Source organism: Staurois parvus, unplaced genomic scaffold (genome assembly GCF_062004578.1).
Source record: "Staurois parvus isolate SC_StPar_1 unplaced genomic scaffold, SC_StPar_1.0 ptg000154l, whole genome shotgun sequence".
Taxonomy (NCBI): Eukaryota; Metazoa; Chordata; class Amphibia; order Anura; family Ranidae; genus Staurois; species Staurois parvus.
Window position 1 is genome coordinate 19,598,172 of NW_028317950.1, and position 18,852 is coordinate 19,617,023.

Consider the following 18,852-nt stretch of genomic DNA (forward strand, 5'->3'; position numbering starts at 1 on the left):
ATCAGCTGTGTCCAATGCAGTTGCTGGTTATCGGCTGCACTTTGCTCCCACTGTCATAGCGGAGGACGGATCAACAATGATCATCAGGGCATTGATGATCAGTGCCCAGCAGTGCAACCCACCTGTGCCCAGCAATTAGTGCCCATCAGTGCCACCTACCTGTGCGCATCAGTACCTAGTAGTGCCACCCACCTGTGCCCAGCAGTGCCACCCACCAGTGCCCATCAGTGACACCATCAGTGCCACCCATCAGTGCTGCCCAGTAGTGCCACCCAGCAGTGCCACCAGTCAATGCTAAGCAGTGCCGTCAGTCAGTGCCACCCATAAGTGCCCATCAGTGCAGCCTATCAGTGCCCATCAGTGCTGCCTATCATTGCCCATCAGTGCCGCCTATCAGTGCCCATCAGTGCTACCTATCCGTGCCACCTCATCAGTGCCGCCTATCAGTGCCCATCAGTGCTGCCTATCATTGCAGCCTCATCAATGCACATCAGTGAAGGAGAAAAATTACCTGTTTGCAAAATTTTTCAATAGAAACAAAGAAAAACTTTTTTTTTTCAAATTGTTTGCTATTTTTTTGTTTATAGCTCAAAAAATAAAACACCCAGCGACGATTTAATACCACCAAAAGAAAGCTCTATTTGTGTGAAAGAAAATTATAAAAATTTCATATGGGTATAGTGTTGCATGACCGCACAATTGCTGAAAACTGAAAATTGGCCTGGGCAGGAAGGGGGTATAAGTGCCCGGTAGGCAAGTGGTTAAAGAAAAAAATACAGTCCCTATCACTATTTCACCATTTCACTGGATGCCGGTGTGATTTCTATATTGTCAGCACATGTTAATTGATACAGGTGAGTTTAATTACATAATTACAGGAGCATCACAAACTTGGAATGTAATTATTTCTTACAATTATGAGAAGATGTTATGCAGGCCATAGATGGGTCGAAAATCGGCCGATTGGTGGAGGTTCACTGATGTTTTGGGTTGCTTTGCTGCTTCAGGCACTGGATATCTTGACCGTGTGCATGGAATTAGGAAATCTGAAGAATACCAAAGAATTCTGGGATGCAATGTAGGGCCCAGTGACAGAAAGATGGGTCTCCGCTGGAGATCATGGGTCTAACAGCAGGACAATGACCCAAAGCACATGTCAAAAAGTGCCGAAAAGTACTGAACTGGCCAGCAATGAGTCCAGATCTCAATCTCATAGAGCACCTGTGGAGAGATCTCAAAACAGCAGTTGGGATAAGGAACCCTTCCAATCTGAGAGACCTGGAGCAGTTGGTGAAAGAAGAGTGGTCCCAAATTCCAGTAGAGAGGTGTAAGAAACTCATTGCTGGTTACATGACGCAATTGATTTCAGTTAATTTTTCCAAGGGGTGTGTTACCAAATATTAAATTGAGGATGCCAATAATTTTGTCCAGTTTATTTTTGGTGTTATGCTTGGAATGTTTGGCTTTTTGTTTCTCCCCTTTTTTGTGTCATACCAATACAAACAAAATGAAATAAACATAAGAATGCCTAACCATTTGTAATTGCAACAATTTTTCGAGCGAGGTGGTGCATTATCTGACAGAAATGCAGGGGTGCCAATATTTTTGGTTTTCTTTGGTTTCCCTATGGAAACCCAAGGATATTTGTAACTAAATTTAGCATAAGAACTTTAGGCAGTGCAGGGGATATTTAGAGCAGTCAGAAGGCTCTCCACAATTTTCTCTTGTCTTGTTTGGTGGTCTGTATGTTAGCAGGTTATAATTTAGCCTGGATAGGTGTTGTCCAGGACAGGAGGATCAGGGTTACCTCTGTTCCTGGGTTTTTCCTTGGTGGGCTTTTTGGGTTTGACCCACTGGTCCTGTGATGACATAGAAGGACAGTGGTCCGTAGCCCAGGGAGATCCTCTGCTACTGTCACCATTGAGGTTCTATGTTGTCACCATTGCCGGGGTCCATGTCCAGAGTTGCCTGCCTTTGGGAGCCTTCAGCCACGTAGGGGGACTGCTGGAACCTGTAATCAACCCTGTAGATGTCAGATGCTGGATTCTGCAAGAAATGGACACTGCTACACTTGGACTTTGCCTTCGCAGGTATGCTGGACCAGCACACAAGCCTGAGATAGGGTTTAGGAAAGTATGGAAGAAAGTGTTCCTGTGTACTTTGTAAATGATAAAACGTTTCCAGTAAAACTTTCAAACTTTGCTTTTTGTCTGGTCTGAAGTTATTAAAGGAGTGTAATACAAGTAACCGGCACCATACATAGCTTACAGCTCTGGGTCAACAGCATTTTGGGGTATGAAGACCACAAGTGGTTACCAGGGGTAATGGAAGCTAACAGTCAGCCAAGCAGTCTGTTGTAAGGGTGTATCTTTTTCGGGTGGGATAGCCTCTTGCAGTGAAGGAGATATTGTCAGCGCTCCTTCTGCGAGTGATCCATCCCCTATAGCAACTGGAGCTAATCAGCACCGCAGAGGTCCCCATTCCATGCAGAGGTATGCAGGATCAAGAGTTAAGTGAGTGCATGCATGGAGCCCGGCAGGGTGCAGGGTAGGGTCCATTCCGCTACTGTGAATGAGGTAGGATGCTGGACAGGTGGAGGGAACATAGTCTTTGTGTGTCCCTCCTAAATGTAATGAATGAAATAGTGGTGTATATGAACATTAAGAGAGTTTACTAGAGTTTTACATGGATCATGACTGAAGACCCCACCACCAGCAATCCCCCTCCCTGGTTTCTGGGTTCTCCTCCCCAATGCCAGGACCACAATCAATGATGTCAAGGTGGGGGGGCGGGATGAACTCAGAGAACTTCTGGTTCAGAGTCATCAGAACCCTGGCTAGCAAGCCAGGTAAACAACAGATCAAGCACAGTGCTGTGCTATGTCGACTCTAGCAGAAGGCAGGGGAGGCATTAGGTGCTAAAACAAAGAGTGTGAAAAATCTGAAATATTACAACACATTCTTGGTATGGCCGCACACATCAGAGAGCAATAATTCTAGTTCCTTCATATACAGTTCACTTTAAAGTAAGGAACCATAAAGGCATTTAAAGAAAAACTAAACTTACTCCAGCAACCTCTTTTTTTTTACCCCTCCTCCCTCTAACACAAAAGCTAATCATTTTCATTACCATTTTATTTATTTTTTGTGCTTAAAGAAGTACTCCTGGGTTTTCTGCCTAGGCTGGGCCCCACTGCCCCCTGGGATAACTACATCATAGCTATACCAGGAGGCAGTGTGTTACTACGCCACCCAGTGGTATAGTGGCAATCTGCAAGAAGCTGGCAGCATTTGTGCACAGGTGCAGAAATCCTGCCATTCCTATGCATATGCAGGTCTCTACCAGGTCCTACATACTATATAGCATATACGCACGTGCTGGATTTTTCAAGATGGTCACGTGGATGTAGGGTGGGGAGGCCATTTATTCAGAGGTTTAGTTCTGCTTCACATATTGATATATTGGGGTGCCATCAATTTTCACGGGTCATGCAGTGTTGAGGCCTAACACATTTGGTATATATTTACCTAAATCAAACTTTATATTGTGTCTATGTGCACTAAATTGTATTTTAGTGTATTTCCCCCTGAAAATATTAATGGGATAAACAGTTGCGCAAATATTAAATAACAAGAGAAAACATTTTTTTTATTCTACAGGGTCTTTGTTTTCAGAAAATAGATATTATTCTGGGGCTTTTAATTTATTTTCTAGCCAAAAGTGCAGATTTTAACATACATGTGAAAAATGAAAAACATTTCTCCAGATGTGAAATCTATGTATCACACCCCCTAAAGAGCCTCTGGAGAGCTGAGTCCTATTTCCCCCTTAGAGCACATGCAGCCAGGCACACAGCACAGCCAAGCATTCTTCTTGTGGCTCAAAAGAACAGTCTATTGGTTTCTTTTTGGGGGTTTTATTGGGAACAATGAACTTGGATAGGGATAGGGAGCATGGCATACCCTGGAACTGCAAATCTGTACAATTTGAGGACTGCTCTGCTTCTGGCTGCCTTCACAAACTGCTGGCTGCACTGCACAATTCTGGGCTGCACTGCATAATTTCTGGGGGCACTGCACAATTTCTGAGGTCCTGTTTCACAGGATCTCTTATGTTGTAGGTGACCTGTACTCCTTCTTTCAACAAAGCTACACGCAGTCACTTTTCCTTCAGCATTGAGGGTCAATTACTCACTTAGCCACAGGATCATCGGTTGCCTTCTGCTGATATCCACCAGGCTCTTCCTAGTGAGGGAGATACTGTATAGACTCATACCACCATGGGACAGCTGGACTATCCCACCAACTTCCTCCGATGAGCCATTCCTCCAAGTGCAAGACCTGCCCCCCGCAGGCTAGTGGTCTAGTGAATGGAATGTTCCTGATGTCATCATGCACATAGACCGGCTTTGAATGTGAGGACTGCAGGAACAGACCACTGCTGAACATGGGGGAGCACCATTTTTTGGAGGATCGAAGGATCGGGTAAGTATAGCTTTTCCTCGCACCCCCTAGACAAAACGAGCAGTTAACCCTTGCAGTGAGGGCATAGCCCCACTGCATGGAAAAATAAACAGTTTCCTGGAATTCTTCTTTAATTGAACAAGCTGAAGTTAGGAGCTGATTGACTACCAAACACAGCTGCATCAGATTCTGAGTATTCCATTTTTAGTGAATTATCCCCATTGTTTTACAATTTTACGTAGGATTTTAAAGTGCAGCTCTCAGGAACTTGCTTGTTTGATTTGTCCTTTTGAATGTGTTTCCAATTGCTATTTTGGACTATGTTACCATAACACCAATTATGAAACACAATATTGCTTACTGACTATTTCACCACGGCCCTGAAGAAGCATGCAAAAGGCGTTGACCTTGACAGTGTTACATTGTGGAAATGTGATGTATACATGTGATGTAGGAAGAATTTGTCATAAATACCCAATGGACCAAGCAACTTAAATGTTATGTATCTTTTGTATTAATAAAGCAAACATTTTTTAACCTTGGTTGGTTTCATTAACAAGCTTCTGAATGCTGTACTTTAAAGTCCAATATAAAATTGTAAAAACAATGTCCAGAGAGAAAGTGGTTAAAAAAGGTAGAACTCAAGTGATGGATCAATCATTCCAATGTGTCTAGGACAGCCTGATATCTAAATTCAGCCCTGTAGATAATGGTATACTATGCATACATAACAATGTTATTTATACATTAACACTTGCTGGTAAACATATTTACATTAAAGTGTAATTGCCAAAACATTAGTCTAGGTTCACACATATGCGACTCGCAGGCAAAACACACTGCTCTTTTGCAGATATGCAGGAATGCCATTAATTCTTAATAGCAAAAAAAATAAATGAGTGTACTTGTGAGCTACTATGGTGTTTGTCTAAACTATTACCAGACAAACAAAACAAAACACAATATATGATACACCTGTGGTTCGCTGGCACTCACACCTACTCATTAGACAGTGTTCTGTGAGAAAATTAAATATATAAATTGTGCCGCGCTCCTGTGTATAAATAATTACAATATTCACTATTTCAAATGACAATCCAAAGTAAAAAAAAAAATTATAAAAAAATGATATATATACTTATATCTAGTGTATAAAATACAATTATCTTCTGCTTATAACATCATAAATAAATACCGCATACTGTGCTGGTGACAATAGTAAATAGTGATAGTGATGACACTATTTACTATTGTCACCAGCACAGTATGCGGTATTTATTTATGATGTTATAAGCAGAAGATAATTGTATTTTATACACTAGATATAAGTATATATATCATTTTTTCATAATTTTTTTTTTTTTTTTTTACTTTGGATTGTCATTTGAAATAGTGAATATTGTAATTATTTATACACAGGAGCGCGGCACAATTTATATATTTAATTCTTAATAGCACCCCCACATATCAGAAAACGCAGCATATTTTCAGGTGTGTGGAACCGCACCATACCTCAGCACCACGCAGCTCTTGTGGCTGAGTTTTTAAAAAAGGGTCAGGGACATTTTCCCTGTTTGTCTTGCAGGTAAAGCAAACCATTCAAACAAATGGGCTCGTGTGCTTGCAAAAATGCGAGCCCCACCACCCGCACCAGTGTGAACCTAGCCTTAATTAAATTAGAGTTAAAAAAAAATAAAAACAGCACACACATGAAATATCACATTTATAAAAGTATATGGTGGATCATGGATGTCTCCAATTTTCTGATCTCTCTGTCAGTGCCCAAAGTAAAGCTGACTATACACTGATTGATATTTAGTCGTTTCAGCAAGGACTGGCCGAAGTTCAATCAGTTTGTGGTTGACCCTCTTTGACAGATGTCAGTTGTTTGATCAGCTTTTGACAAACGCGAAAAAATTTTCTCAGCCAGCAGCTGCAGCCAATCATCTGCGGCCGAAGATCAGTGTATTCTGACAGCAGCTGGGTTAGCTGTTAGAATACAATGTCCGGGCGGGAGGGGGGGGGGGGATTCCTCCATCCACCTTGTTTGTATGGACGGAGGAATCTATTTGTTTTTTTCATTCAACCTAAAAACTAATATTGTATGGCCAGCTTAAATCTTCAAAATTCCATAAAATGGAATTTACCAATGGTTTGCACTAGCTGTCCATAAAACGATACCTTATTTGTAGCTCTATTATCCATAATACAGTAACGGCTCCTGTACACTAGTATTGCTCTTGTTTTCAGAGGATCTTTGACAATTGGGCATTTGCAGTGTGGCCCTATTCACTTGAATAGGTCGGGTTCGGTTGGTAAACATGCTTTTATCAGCAGCATCTTCAGTTTAAACTTCTTGAGGACTGGTAGTTCTTGTATGTCAGGTTTGTGACTAAAAACATTGATGAAACACTGTTAGTAGCCATATTTTATTTCTGAAACTTTTACATTTTAGAGACTGTTGAACCGTTTCTGCAGCAGTATTTAGTTATTTTGCTTTAGCCGGACCTATAACCTGCTGGAAAACTGCTGCAGATACTGTATGACTCCTATCAGTCAAGATTATCAGACAAATCGCTGAACGGCTCTTGTTTTTTTTGGAAAACAACATAGACACAGGAAATGACATCATAACCATGTAGTTCCACAAGGAGAGAACCAAACAGTAAACATAATACTGCCACCTAGTGGCAGAACTACTAACCACAGTATAATATATGGTAATTGTTGTTGCGCCTAATGTATTTCTGTACAAATTCAGGGTCATTAAGAAAATGAGGAAATCAGAAACCACTGACACTTACCTTGTAGGGCAGTAGACTCTATCCACTGAGTTATTTGAATGTAAAATATTTATGTTCAGTGGGAGCATATCTTTAAAGCCTAATTTCAGAAATTTTTAACTGCTGGATGTGATGATGTGATGTCCTCTCAGGATCACACCTCGCTCACGCCCCATGGGCCACGCTGTGGCACAATCTGTCTGTTGTGTCCACCAGTCACGTGGCAATTGTACACAATGAATGGCTCCCATCAGGGGCGGACTGACAACTCATGGGGCCCCCGGGCAATAGGGGATCATGGGGCCCCTGTGTCCTTGCCCAAACTCAAAAAAGCCTATGAAAAAGGTAACAGGGGCATCTCATGGGGTCCCCTACTGACCCCAGCCCTCGGGCAGTGCCCGAGTTTCCAAATGGTCAGTCCGCCCCTGGTTCCCATTCATAGCCATTCATTATGTGCTATTGTGTTGCTCAGTGTGATTGGTCACAGTGATCACATGGTACAGACAGGGCCAATCATAGCCCATCTGTACTATGCTATTAGCTGTGACCAGTCACAGATAATCACAACAATACACACTAGATAAATTGATTTGTTCACAACAAATGGTTTCTTATAACAGTGATTATCATTGTTATAAGCGATCATAGCATGTAAAAAGAAAATCCTGACCACCTCCACCTCCTATGGTAACACTGTACTGCCTTGGTCACAGTATGTAAAATAAAAATAAAATTTAATTAATCTTCCACAAAATCGTGGCAAAAAATTACAACTTCAAAAAACTAACTCTTACTAAATACCCTGGACTGTCTGCTTTCCAAAAAGGGGTAATTTCAGGGGTATTTGTACTGTCCTGGCATGTTTAGGTCTCAAGAAATGAGATAGGCTGTCAGTACATAAGGATTTCAAATTTTTAAATATATGTACCATAGTTTGTAGACTATAACTTTCACACAGACTTAATAATATACACTGATATGGAGTATTTTTTATGAAATGTAGCAGAATACATTTTGGTTGTTTATGAAGCAAGATTATGTATTTGCAAAATTTTACAACAGAAAAGAAGAAAAATGCTTTTTATTTAGCAAGCAATAGAAAACCCAATGGTGATCAAATACCACCAAAAGAAATCTGTATTTGTGTGAACAAAATGATAAAAGTTTAAGTTGCGTACAGTGCTGCATGACTGAGTTATTGTCATTCAAAATGTGACAGTGCTGAAAACTGAAAATTGGCCCGAGCAGGATGGGGGTTAAAGTGTCCTGTATTGAAGAAGCTGAGTTCCAGACTCCCCCCACCCCCCAAAAAAAATTAAAAGTCAGCAGCTACAAATACTGTAGCTGTTGACTTTTAATATAAGGACACCTACCTGTCCAGGGGTCCAGCGCTGTTGTCATCTGGGCTAGTTCTTCACTAGCCTCCGGGTTCCCAGCTACTGTGCATGACCGAGTTGTGATTGGCCCCGTAGTCTTCTGGGATCTGTGAAGTGTCAAAACCAGGTACCCGGTCCCCCCCCCCAAAACAAAAGTGGCAAATGTGGCAGTGGAAGGGGTAGAGTGCAAAAACACCTACTCCCTTTTAGGTGGAGCTCCGCTTTAAGCTTTGGAAAGAATGGAAAAGAGTTAGAAGCTTATGGAGGTTTCCTTCTCCCTCCTGTGAGCATTTTCCTCACTTTCTGTACCTGTGATACTAGGACTATATATGGGGAGTTCAATTGTCACCAGAAAAGGTACAGACAGCAAATAAAAACATTTTTAGATGTGGTAACCCACTCTTACTGAGCAAAAAGTGTTTTTGTCCTTGCATATGTCACTGGAGAGATTTCCCAACATTTCTTGACCTGGCAGCAATAAAAACCCTACCAGAGGTCCTACCCCTCCTTCACTGCATAAAGCAAACAAATCCCAAGGCACAATGCCTTTGTGAAATGGTTAAAACACTTTAGTAAATCAGATACATTTCACTTGCAAGCGATTGTAGATTAAAAAATAAAGTATGGCTTCTGTTTCATAAACCCAAAAAAAAGCCATGAGAAGACTAGAACTAACATATCGACACAACACCTGTAAGGGGCTAGTGTCTCACTGGCCAATGTATTTCTGGAATGTGATAGATTTAAATATGCTATCACTTGTGAGTGAATTTCTATCTGTTTTCTTGAAGCGTCAGAGAGAAGAATTCCAGGTCTAAATATTTTTACATAGATACATTAGTCCAGCTTGGATCAATGTGACTATGCATATATTATACCTGTGGAGTCCCCCTGGAAGCTGGAAATCGCTGTAGAAGGCACTGCTACTCCAGTGATCTCCAGTAGCTTCAGTGAGCACAGGAGGACACTCACTTGGCCAAGGCACCATTTAGAGATCACTTTGCATTTATCAATGAATGCAAAGCATTTTTTTACTGGATAAGGTGGAGAAGTGGGTCGATGATGTCATGATCTCTGATTCATCCAATCAAAGAACAATTTGCATTCATTGGGGAAATGCATAGCAATCTCAGAATGGCACCCATGCTGAGCAGATGACTTCCTGTAAGTAAGTGGCATGGAGGCAGCTCAGCACAGGACCTGAAAGCTAGTGGAGATCATTGTAGTAGCAGTACCTACTATAGTGATTTTCAACTTCCAATGGGATTGGCAAGGTATGGCTAGGGATGTATTTACCACAAGGCAAACAATGCATTTGCCTAGGGCGGCATTTTTCAGGGGGGGGCAGCACTGCCCCTTGGAAGAAGGGACGGCAGAAGGGACACACACGGCATAGGGACCTGGTGGGTTCTGAGAGATGCTGTGGGTTTCATGACTGTGTATGCACAGCCCTACTTTCGTTTCTGGGGATGTCTGGAGCTGTGAAGGCTGAGTGTCTTTCTCTCTCTTGCAATGGGGGATGGTGGCTGGTGTATGGGGGGTCAGTGGTAGTGGAAGGCTCGGGTGGAGGACAGGGGTGTTCTTGGTCAATGTGAGGCTTTTTCTGCTGGGGGGGGCGCCAATTTTTCTGTTGCCTAGGGCAGCACAAAACCTAAATACACCACTGGGTATGGCATATGCATAGTCACATTGTTCCGAGCTGGACCAATGTGACTATGAAAAGTATCCATATGTGGAAGTTAGCTTTAACGATTTTACAAGGTCATTGTGCTCTAGTATTTGTTTTTTCAGTGTTGATTTCCCTAGTCTTTACCAGGAGCAGCAGGTTGTACTGGAGAGTGTGGGACTTTGAATTCAGAAGGCCTTTGTGAAAGTCACAGAACTGAGTACTCACAGAACTGAGTACAAGACGATGTCCTTATTTTGAGAGGACACAGTGCTTTTTCTATTTTTGCTATCCCTTCTCCAACCCCATCCAAAACAAAATTAAACGCTGTTGTTTTAAAATGTAATTATATAGACGGATTAATTCAGTAAAAATGACCATCTTGCCGAAACTGCTATACTATTTTCGCACCCTCCCAGTGCGGGTTCCTCCTCATTTCCTTCGGTTGCTTCAGGCAAAGATTATGCATTTCATCTGGGCCAATAAACGCCCCAGAGTTTCCAGAACTACGCTTTTTGTCCATAGACTTCAGGGTGGCCTTGGGGTTCCCAATGTTACTAAATATTATCAGGCGAGCCAGATCGCCCCGCTATCTATGTTGCATGCTTCCTCAGACATACCTCTCTGGGTCCTCCTGGAACTACCTAATTGTGCCCCTATTGCGATATCGACACTTCTATGGCTTCCCCCTGCCCTGCGTCCCACGGCACTGAGTCCGATTTTGCTCCATGGCTTGCAAGTGTGGGACTCGGTACGTTACTCCAGTGGCCTAATGTCACCTTTTTTGCCTTTGCTCCCAATCACTAACAACCCCCTCTTCCCACCAGGTTTAGATCAACCAAGGGCGTTTTCTTGGTGGGTGACCAATGGTTTTTCCCAGGTACGACACTTTTTGACCTCTCGGTCCTTCCCTACCTGGAATTCTCTTCAGGAGTCACGGGATGTCCCTCCGGCGGAGTTTTTTCGTTACCTTCAATTGCGGCATTGGCTGATCTCATTGTGTGGCACTTCTGTCTTCCCGTACCAGAAATCTGCCTTTGAACTGCTTTGCCAACAATGGCCGGGCGCCCCAGGCCTTACTTCCCTTCTTTATGCAGCTTTGAATAGACGCTCGCCGCATACTTCTCTTTCATATGTCGTTCAGTGGGAGCGCGACCTGGGAGTGGCCGTGGATCCGGAGGACTGGAATAATGCCTGGTCACTCATAGCTAAATGCTCATTTAATATGACCACGCTGGAGGCAGCCTATAAGGTATTGTTTCGTTGGTACTGGGTTTCGGCTCGGTTTGCCCAGGCTAACCCTGCCTGTAGTGATCAGTGTTTTCGGGGTTGTGGACATCGTGGAGATGTATTGCATATCTGGTGGTCATGCCCAAGACTGTTTCGTTTTTGGTCTCGTGTGTTTGGCCTCCTTTTCACCTTGTTCCATCTCTCCATCCGCTGGGATGCTCGGTATGCTTTGCTTCATTGCCCCATACCGGGCCTCTTGGCTCATCAGCAGAAGTTGGCTTCCTATCTGTTTTTATCGGCCACTAGAACAATTGCTCAGGCCTGGAAGAGTCCGTTTGTCCCTCTTCAGGGGGTGCGGGATCGTATGACCACTATGATGCTCAATGAACAGATGTCGAGTATCCGCAACGACTCCCAACATAAATTTCTGAAAATATGGGAGCCGTGGTTGCAATATGCCTTCCCCACACTCTCCCCGGCTAGTCTGGAGATGTAATGGCGATCGGTATTGGCGCTCTTGGACCCCTGCCCCTTGCCCCTCCCTTTTTTTTTTTTTTTTTTCTCTCTTTCTTTTTCTTCCCCTCTTTCTTCTTTTTTCATTCTCTCTCTGTTTTGGTGTGACTGGACTGCTGCATTTAGTTGTTATAGTCAGTTACAGTAATGTTTTGTAACTTATGTGCCATTGATAGCCTCTGCGTGGGCGTACCTTTTGCCCTGCTGGCATTAGAGCACCGTTTTTCCTTTTTTTTTTTTTTGCATTTTTTTTATCTGTGCAATTGATAGCCCCAGCGTGGGCGTGTTTTATTGCCTCTCTTTTATACTGTTTAAAATTAATAAAAACCATTGAAATAGAAAATGTAATTATATTTGATATGTGTTTCAACCAAAGAGTGTGTAAGGAAGCAGAGATCTATCGAAATGTTACACATACCTAAGGCTAGACATATAGTACATGGATTGAATTTGGCCACTTCAGGAGGAACTGGCCAAACTTTGATCCATGTATGGTCTTTTCCATTCTTGAGAACTGGCTTGTTGGTAAATTTTTGCTCGATCAGTGCTGCAGCCAATAGGTTGGCTGAATAAAAAAAACTGAACCAAGTATGGCCAGCTTAAGAACAGTTGATACATTTTCTTCTGACCCAAGGCCACATTTACATAAGCAGAGATTCCAGTTAGAATCCACAATGTTTTTATATAATGCAGGTTAATGGTTAATTATGTTTGATGATTATATCTGTTTAAACAAGCCCACACACATATATAGCTTGGCCATACCAGTCAATGTTGCTCCTGTTCAGACTACAAACACGAGTCCAGAAACCATCAGAATGAAGACTGTCTTTTGTCTCCTCTTCCTTGCTCTCTTCGCTGCCAGCGAGGCCAAAGTGTTCACAAAATGTGAGCTGGCCAGCGCCCTGAAAGCTGGTGGTTTGGATGGATACTATGGCTACAGCCTGGCAAACTGTACGTATGGACCAGCTAACACTTCTCTGAACCAACCTCAACTTTTCTTATGAATAATTTTGGTTTTCCCCCTTTGACTTCAGACTATATATTTACAGCAAATCTGAAATTTGCTCAGAAAGAGGCTTCATTATTGCATGCATGTAGTTTAGGAGTGGCTCTATTATTGACAGGCTTGGAGCATCTCTTGCTGCTGAGGTCATTTCTGGACACTAAGGCCTTATGCACATGGTTGCTGTGGCCCATACAGTGTAAATGAGTGCACTGCTTATGTGACTGGAGGTGCTGGAGCTGTGTATGGACACTGGTGTATTTAGGTTTTGTGCTGACCTAGGCAACAGAAAAATTGGTGCCCCCCCCACACAAAGAGCCTGACATTGACCTAGAACACCCCGCCTTCCACTACCACTACCCCATATACACCAGCCACCATCCCCCATGGCGAGAGAGAAAAAGACACTCACCTTCACAGCTCTGGACATCCCCAGGAACAAGAGTGGGGCTGTGCATACACCGTCATGAAACCCACAGCATCTCTCGGAACCCGCCAGGTCCCCATGCCGTGTGTGTCCTTTCTTCCAAGGGGCAGTGCTGCCTTCCCCCCGAAAAATGCCGCCCTAGGCAAATGCCTTGTTTGCCTTGTGGTAAATACACCCCTGTATGGACATAAAGGTAGGAGAAGGCTTGCAAGTAACAGCTCCAGACAGCTCCAGCTAAAAAACAAGGCACTCATTCTTACTGTACGGACCTTACACTCTAGTTACTTGCAAGCCTTCCCCTACATTTTTTCCATATGGTTTGCCTTCTCTGTTTTCCTGGAAGGCCTAAAATTAAAGAGAACCAGCTACAGAAGAATGTGAATCTGAATATGGAGCCATAAATTATTCTAAGGCCTCATGCACACTGGGCATTTCTGGACGTCCTCCCAGAACTAGACAACTGCGCTGTAGCAGTCTTTTGGCTATAGCGCGGTTGGGAAGAGGTTAAAAAAGGCCTGGATCCTTGGATACACAGAATATAACTGGATACTAACATTTATAGGTAAAGTTGTTCCAGGGAATATCTGATTGCCTCTCGGGGGATCAGGGAGGAATTTTTCCCCTGAAAGCAAATTGGATCATGCTTTGCTGGTTTTTTTTGCCTTCCTCTGGATCAACTGTGGGTGTAAGGTTATAACTTTTTTTTTTTATGTAATGGTTGAACTGGATGGACTTTTGTCTTTTTTCAGCCAGACTAACTATGTAACTATGAGTCAGTACAGGAATCACTGCTTGCAGACAGCAAGGTACCATGGGATATGTAGTCCTTAGAAATGGAAATTAAACAGCAGAGATGAAGCTGCAAAGCATGCAGGGAATCCTGGAAGTTGTAAAAAGAGATGAGCAGCAGACAGGCAGTTCTCAAAACATGAAAGGAGATTTTTCAAGTAAGCTTATATTGAATTGTCAAAAATAACTAACATAAATAATATTAGTCAGATTTGTACTGCTTCTGACTACTTGCAGAAAGCTGAAGTTAAAGTTTTGCGTGATTTTCCACTGCTGCGTTGGGCATAACTTAGGCTGTTGCATTTTTCTTTTTCCGTCTAGGGATGTGCATGGCTTACTATGAGAGCCGCTACACTACCAATGCCATGTATGACAATGGCTGGAGCCGTGACTATGGAGTCTTCCAGATCAACAGTTACTGGTGGTGCAATGATGGCAATACGTCTGGAGCCGTAGCCGCCTGTAGCATCAGCTGCAGTAGTGAGTAACTCCTTGAGATATTTTGTGTAACCAGTGTTTATCTGTCCCTTTTCCCAAGGTAAAAAAACTGACATTATATATATTTTGAGAAAGCACTCCAACTAATATTTAAACCAATGCACCATATGTAAAAGCACATTGCATCTGTTACAAACAAAACAGCTGATTGGTAGAGGATGTGAGTATAGGAATAGCCTAGTCTTACAGGGGTTGCCTAGAGTCTTGCAACCATAGACAGGGATGTGCATACTGTAGCACATAAAGTCCTGCTCCCCTCCTTGCCTGCTTCTCCCATAAAGAGGAACACTAAAATAAATCAGTAAAACCTACATCTTGCTGTAACTTGGTGTTTAGTGCACCCCATGACCAAAAGAGAGAGTCAGCTTCTTTCCTAAACTATTTATATGCTAGCCTATTATCCAGGGTGCCCACAGGGACAGGGCTGGCATAACATTTAAGGGCCACCTGCCCATACTGGCATCCTACCTCTAGTAGCCCCTAAGGCATCTACACTGCCCATCAATCCAAGTGGTCTTGGGCCTCACCCATTTCACCCACTGTGGTGTTATCTAGCAGCCAGAAGGGGGAACTACATGGATACATACCACAGCCCTCCTTACTATTCCTGAGCTATTTTTGTAGAAATTACTCTTGAACCAATTTTATAAAGTATTTTCATATTATTCTTTCAAGATTTGATGAATGATGACATTACTGATGACATCACCTGTGCCAAGAGAGTTGTTCGTGACCCCAATGGCATGGGAGCTTGGTATGTACCTTGTTACTGATGATAATAAGCAATGTCAAAGACTCATGCACCTAATATGTATACAGATTTTCTTTTGATTTTGGTGGGGGTGCAATTAATGGATAGTGTGATTTATATATATATATATATATATATATATTTATTTTTGCACGAAAACTAACATTTAGTAAGCAGCTCATGCCTTTTGTATTCTGATGCAATATTCTCTATTCTCCAGTAAACTAGGATTGGCTACATAGGTTTATGAGGTGTGTTGCGTTCTTATCATTCTGTAAGGTGCTATGGACATAATAGCACCTTCCAGACGGCTATGTCTATAAGCCTTCACAGCCCTATAGTTTTAAGGCTGTTTCGTTCTGCACTTCTGGCAGCCACACTGTTTTCAAAGTCTGCCTGATCATGTTTGAAGCTCATTCCCAGTCACTGGTTTAACAGCAAGTCAAATGTAGAAATGGAGTTGATAGCCTGAGAGTCTGTTTATGTACACAGTGTTATCTATGGGAACTGTAGAGGCTATGGCCATGTGGACTCAGTTATCTAAGTTGGGAAAAACTGATAGGTCTATAAGAGATAAAAAAAACCTTTTGGATGTACACTTTATATGATTCAGAAGTGACTATACACAATATGTTCAGTTTTGATCTATAAATAATTTGCTTCTACAAAAATTACATAATGCACATGTGAAATGTGAAGCTAAAAATTGGTCAGTCTTCTGTTTATAAAATTGCATTTCAAAGAAATATGTTTTAGAGAAATCAAAATGTAGTACACAGTTTTTATTGTGTCACTATTATAGCTGAAAAATGAATATTCAGAGGAGTACTGTATATCAAATTCTGATTTGTGTACCAGTATCACTTACTAATTATACATTATCTTATTTATTAATCTTTAAAGGGTGGCCTGGAACAACAACTGTAAGAACAAGGATGTAAGTAGCTTCGTGAGCGGATGTGCTTTGTGAGGAGATGATGTAGACCACATTAATGTTCCTTCGCCTTCCACTCCCAGAGCCAAAAAGACATCAGATGGCTCTTGAATGTGTGTGGACAATTACCTGATGGAATAAATTCTGTACGTATCAATTAAAACATTGTCTATTTTCTGTTTGGAATGTATCATAACCTTATCGGTGTAATGTACAGCCCGATAACTAGGTCAGGAACTATGGTGGGCTGGTTTTTCTTCTGCCTGTACCAGCACCCACTCCCTTAAGGCCAGCAGGCCTACTGGTAATTGTTCCCCCCCGGTGTTGACATGATTCTATAGTTCCTGGCTAGATGGTACCAGGACTGAGTGACTGAGACAAGGAAGGGTACCAGTAGTCCCAAGGGAGGTCAGGCAGTAGACAGTGCTTGGTAGCGGAATCCTGGAACAGTTCAAGGTTAGTACAAGTAACAAGCAAGCATAGTTCAAAAACAGTTCTGAGATCAGGGCAGGTTGCAAACAAGCATAATCCAATAGATGTTTCCATGGCCAGGGCTGGTAGTGAGTAAGCATAGTCCAGTAAACAAACCAAGGTCACGTTTACTGTAGGTGGCAATCCAAAGACTAATCTAGGTACAAGACAAAATGTTGCAACAAGGGAATCCAAGATCATTATTACAGATCTGGGTCAGGCATGAAAACAGACAGGAAGCCAGGATCCAGGAAGCTGACCCTATTACAAGCACAGATGCACCGTTGATGATTTTTAAATAAGGCGCTTCCTGTGTTGAGGGCCAATTCAGCTAGGGGCTGTGTAGCCAGACTCCACTTGATGAAGGTGGTTTGCAAAGCATTTCTGGTGTCTGAAATGGAGGACAGACAAGCATGGGTTTTATACCAGATTTGTGAGAATTTCTGAACCATATCAGTGGCATTAGGGGAATCTGAGGAAATGTCAAAAAAGCCATGGGATGAGAACCATAAACACACAAAAAAAGAGATACTCAAAGGAACTGTTAGGGACAGTTATTATATGTAAACGTGGCCCATGGGAAGGCAGAGGACCAATGCTGTTGACAGTTAGAAACAAAACATTGGAGACAAGTCTCTAGGGACAGGTTAGCGCACTCAATCAGCAAATTAGCCTGAGGGTGATACGCAGATGAGAACAGCAAACTGGTGCCAATGAGAAAACAGAATGCTTGCCACAATTTGGATATGAATTGCATTTCTCTGTCCAATACAATGTTCTTGGGCTAGAGCATGAGTATCTCCTGAGCAAATAAAGTAGCCAGTGATTTGGAAGAGACAATCTTAGGCAATGGCAAAAAGTGGGCCATCTTAATAAAGAAATCCATGGTGACCCAAATGACTCTGTGGAAGGTCTACAGTGAAGTCCACTGCCAACTGAGTACAAAGACAGCTTGTTGGGCTTGGACCTAGAGGGTTTTGAGCAAGCATAGGTTACACTGGCTTTCACATAGGCATGCATATCTTTACAGATTGTGATACCAGGATGTTCAGCCAACATGGGAGTTATGAGCCAGAGGTGTAGTAGGACTAATAACTATTCCACACATACACTATATTGCCAAAAGTATTGGGACACCCCTCCAAATTCAGGTGTTCCAATCATCTCAATTGCCACAGGTGTATAAAATCAAGCACCTAGGCATGCAGACTGCTTCTACAAACATTTGTGAAAGAATGGGTCGCTCTCAGGAGCTCAGTGAATTCAATCGTGGTACCGTGATAGGTTGCCACCTGTGCAATAAGTACATACGTGGAATTTTCTTGCTACTAAATATTCCATGGTCAACTGTTAGTGGTATTCTAACAAAGTGGAAGAAACTGGGAACAACAGCAACTCAGCCATGAAGTGACAGAGCGGGGTCAGCACATGCTGAACTGCACAGTGCGCAGAAGTCGGCAACTGTCTGCAGAGTCAATAGCTAAAGACCTCCAAACTTCATGTGGCCTTCAGATTAGCACAACAACTGTGCATAGAGAGCTTTTTGGAATGGGTTTCCATGGCCAAGCAGCTGCATCCAAGTCTTACATCACCAAGTGCAATGCAAATTGCAGTGGTGTAAAGCATGCCACCACTGGACTCTAGAGCAGTGGAGATGTGTTATCTGATGTGACCGATCATGTTTCTCTGTCTGGTAAATCAATGGGCATGTCTGTATTTGGCGGTTGCCAAGAGAACAGTGCTTGCCTGGCTGCATTGTGTTAAGTATAAAGTTTGGTGGAGGGGGGATTATGGTGTGGGGTTGTTTTTCAGGGGTTGGGCTTGGCCCCTTAGTTCCAGTGAAAGGAACTCCTAATGCAAAGACATTTTGGTCAATTTTATGCTCCCAACTTTGTGGGAACAGTTTGGGGATGGACCCTTCCTGTGCGCACCAGTGCACAAAGCA

The 18,852-nt window shown here is 42.6% G+C and overlaps 1 protein-coding gene across 1 annotated transcript; it reads left to right on the forward strand.

Annotated features, from left to right (window-relative positions):
- The first annotated feature begins 12,738 nt into the window (after window positions 1-12,738).
- Window positions 12,739-16,599, forward strand: LOC149463593 (lysozyme C-1-like). Its single transcript, XM_089675366.1, has 4 exons — window positions 12,739-12,985; window positions 14,575-14,733; window positions 15,427-15,505; window positions 16,406-16,599. The coding sequence occupies exons 1-4, from the start codon at window positions 12,739-12,741 to the stop codon at window positions 16,470-16,472; spliced, it is 552 nt and encodes a 183-aa protein (XP_089531492.1). The 3' UTR covers window positions 16,473-16,599.
- Window positions 16,600-18,852: the final 2,253 nt, after the last annotated feature.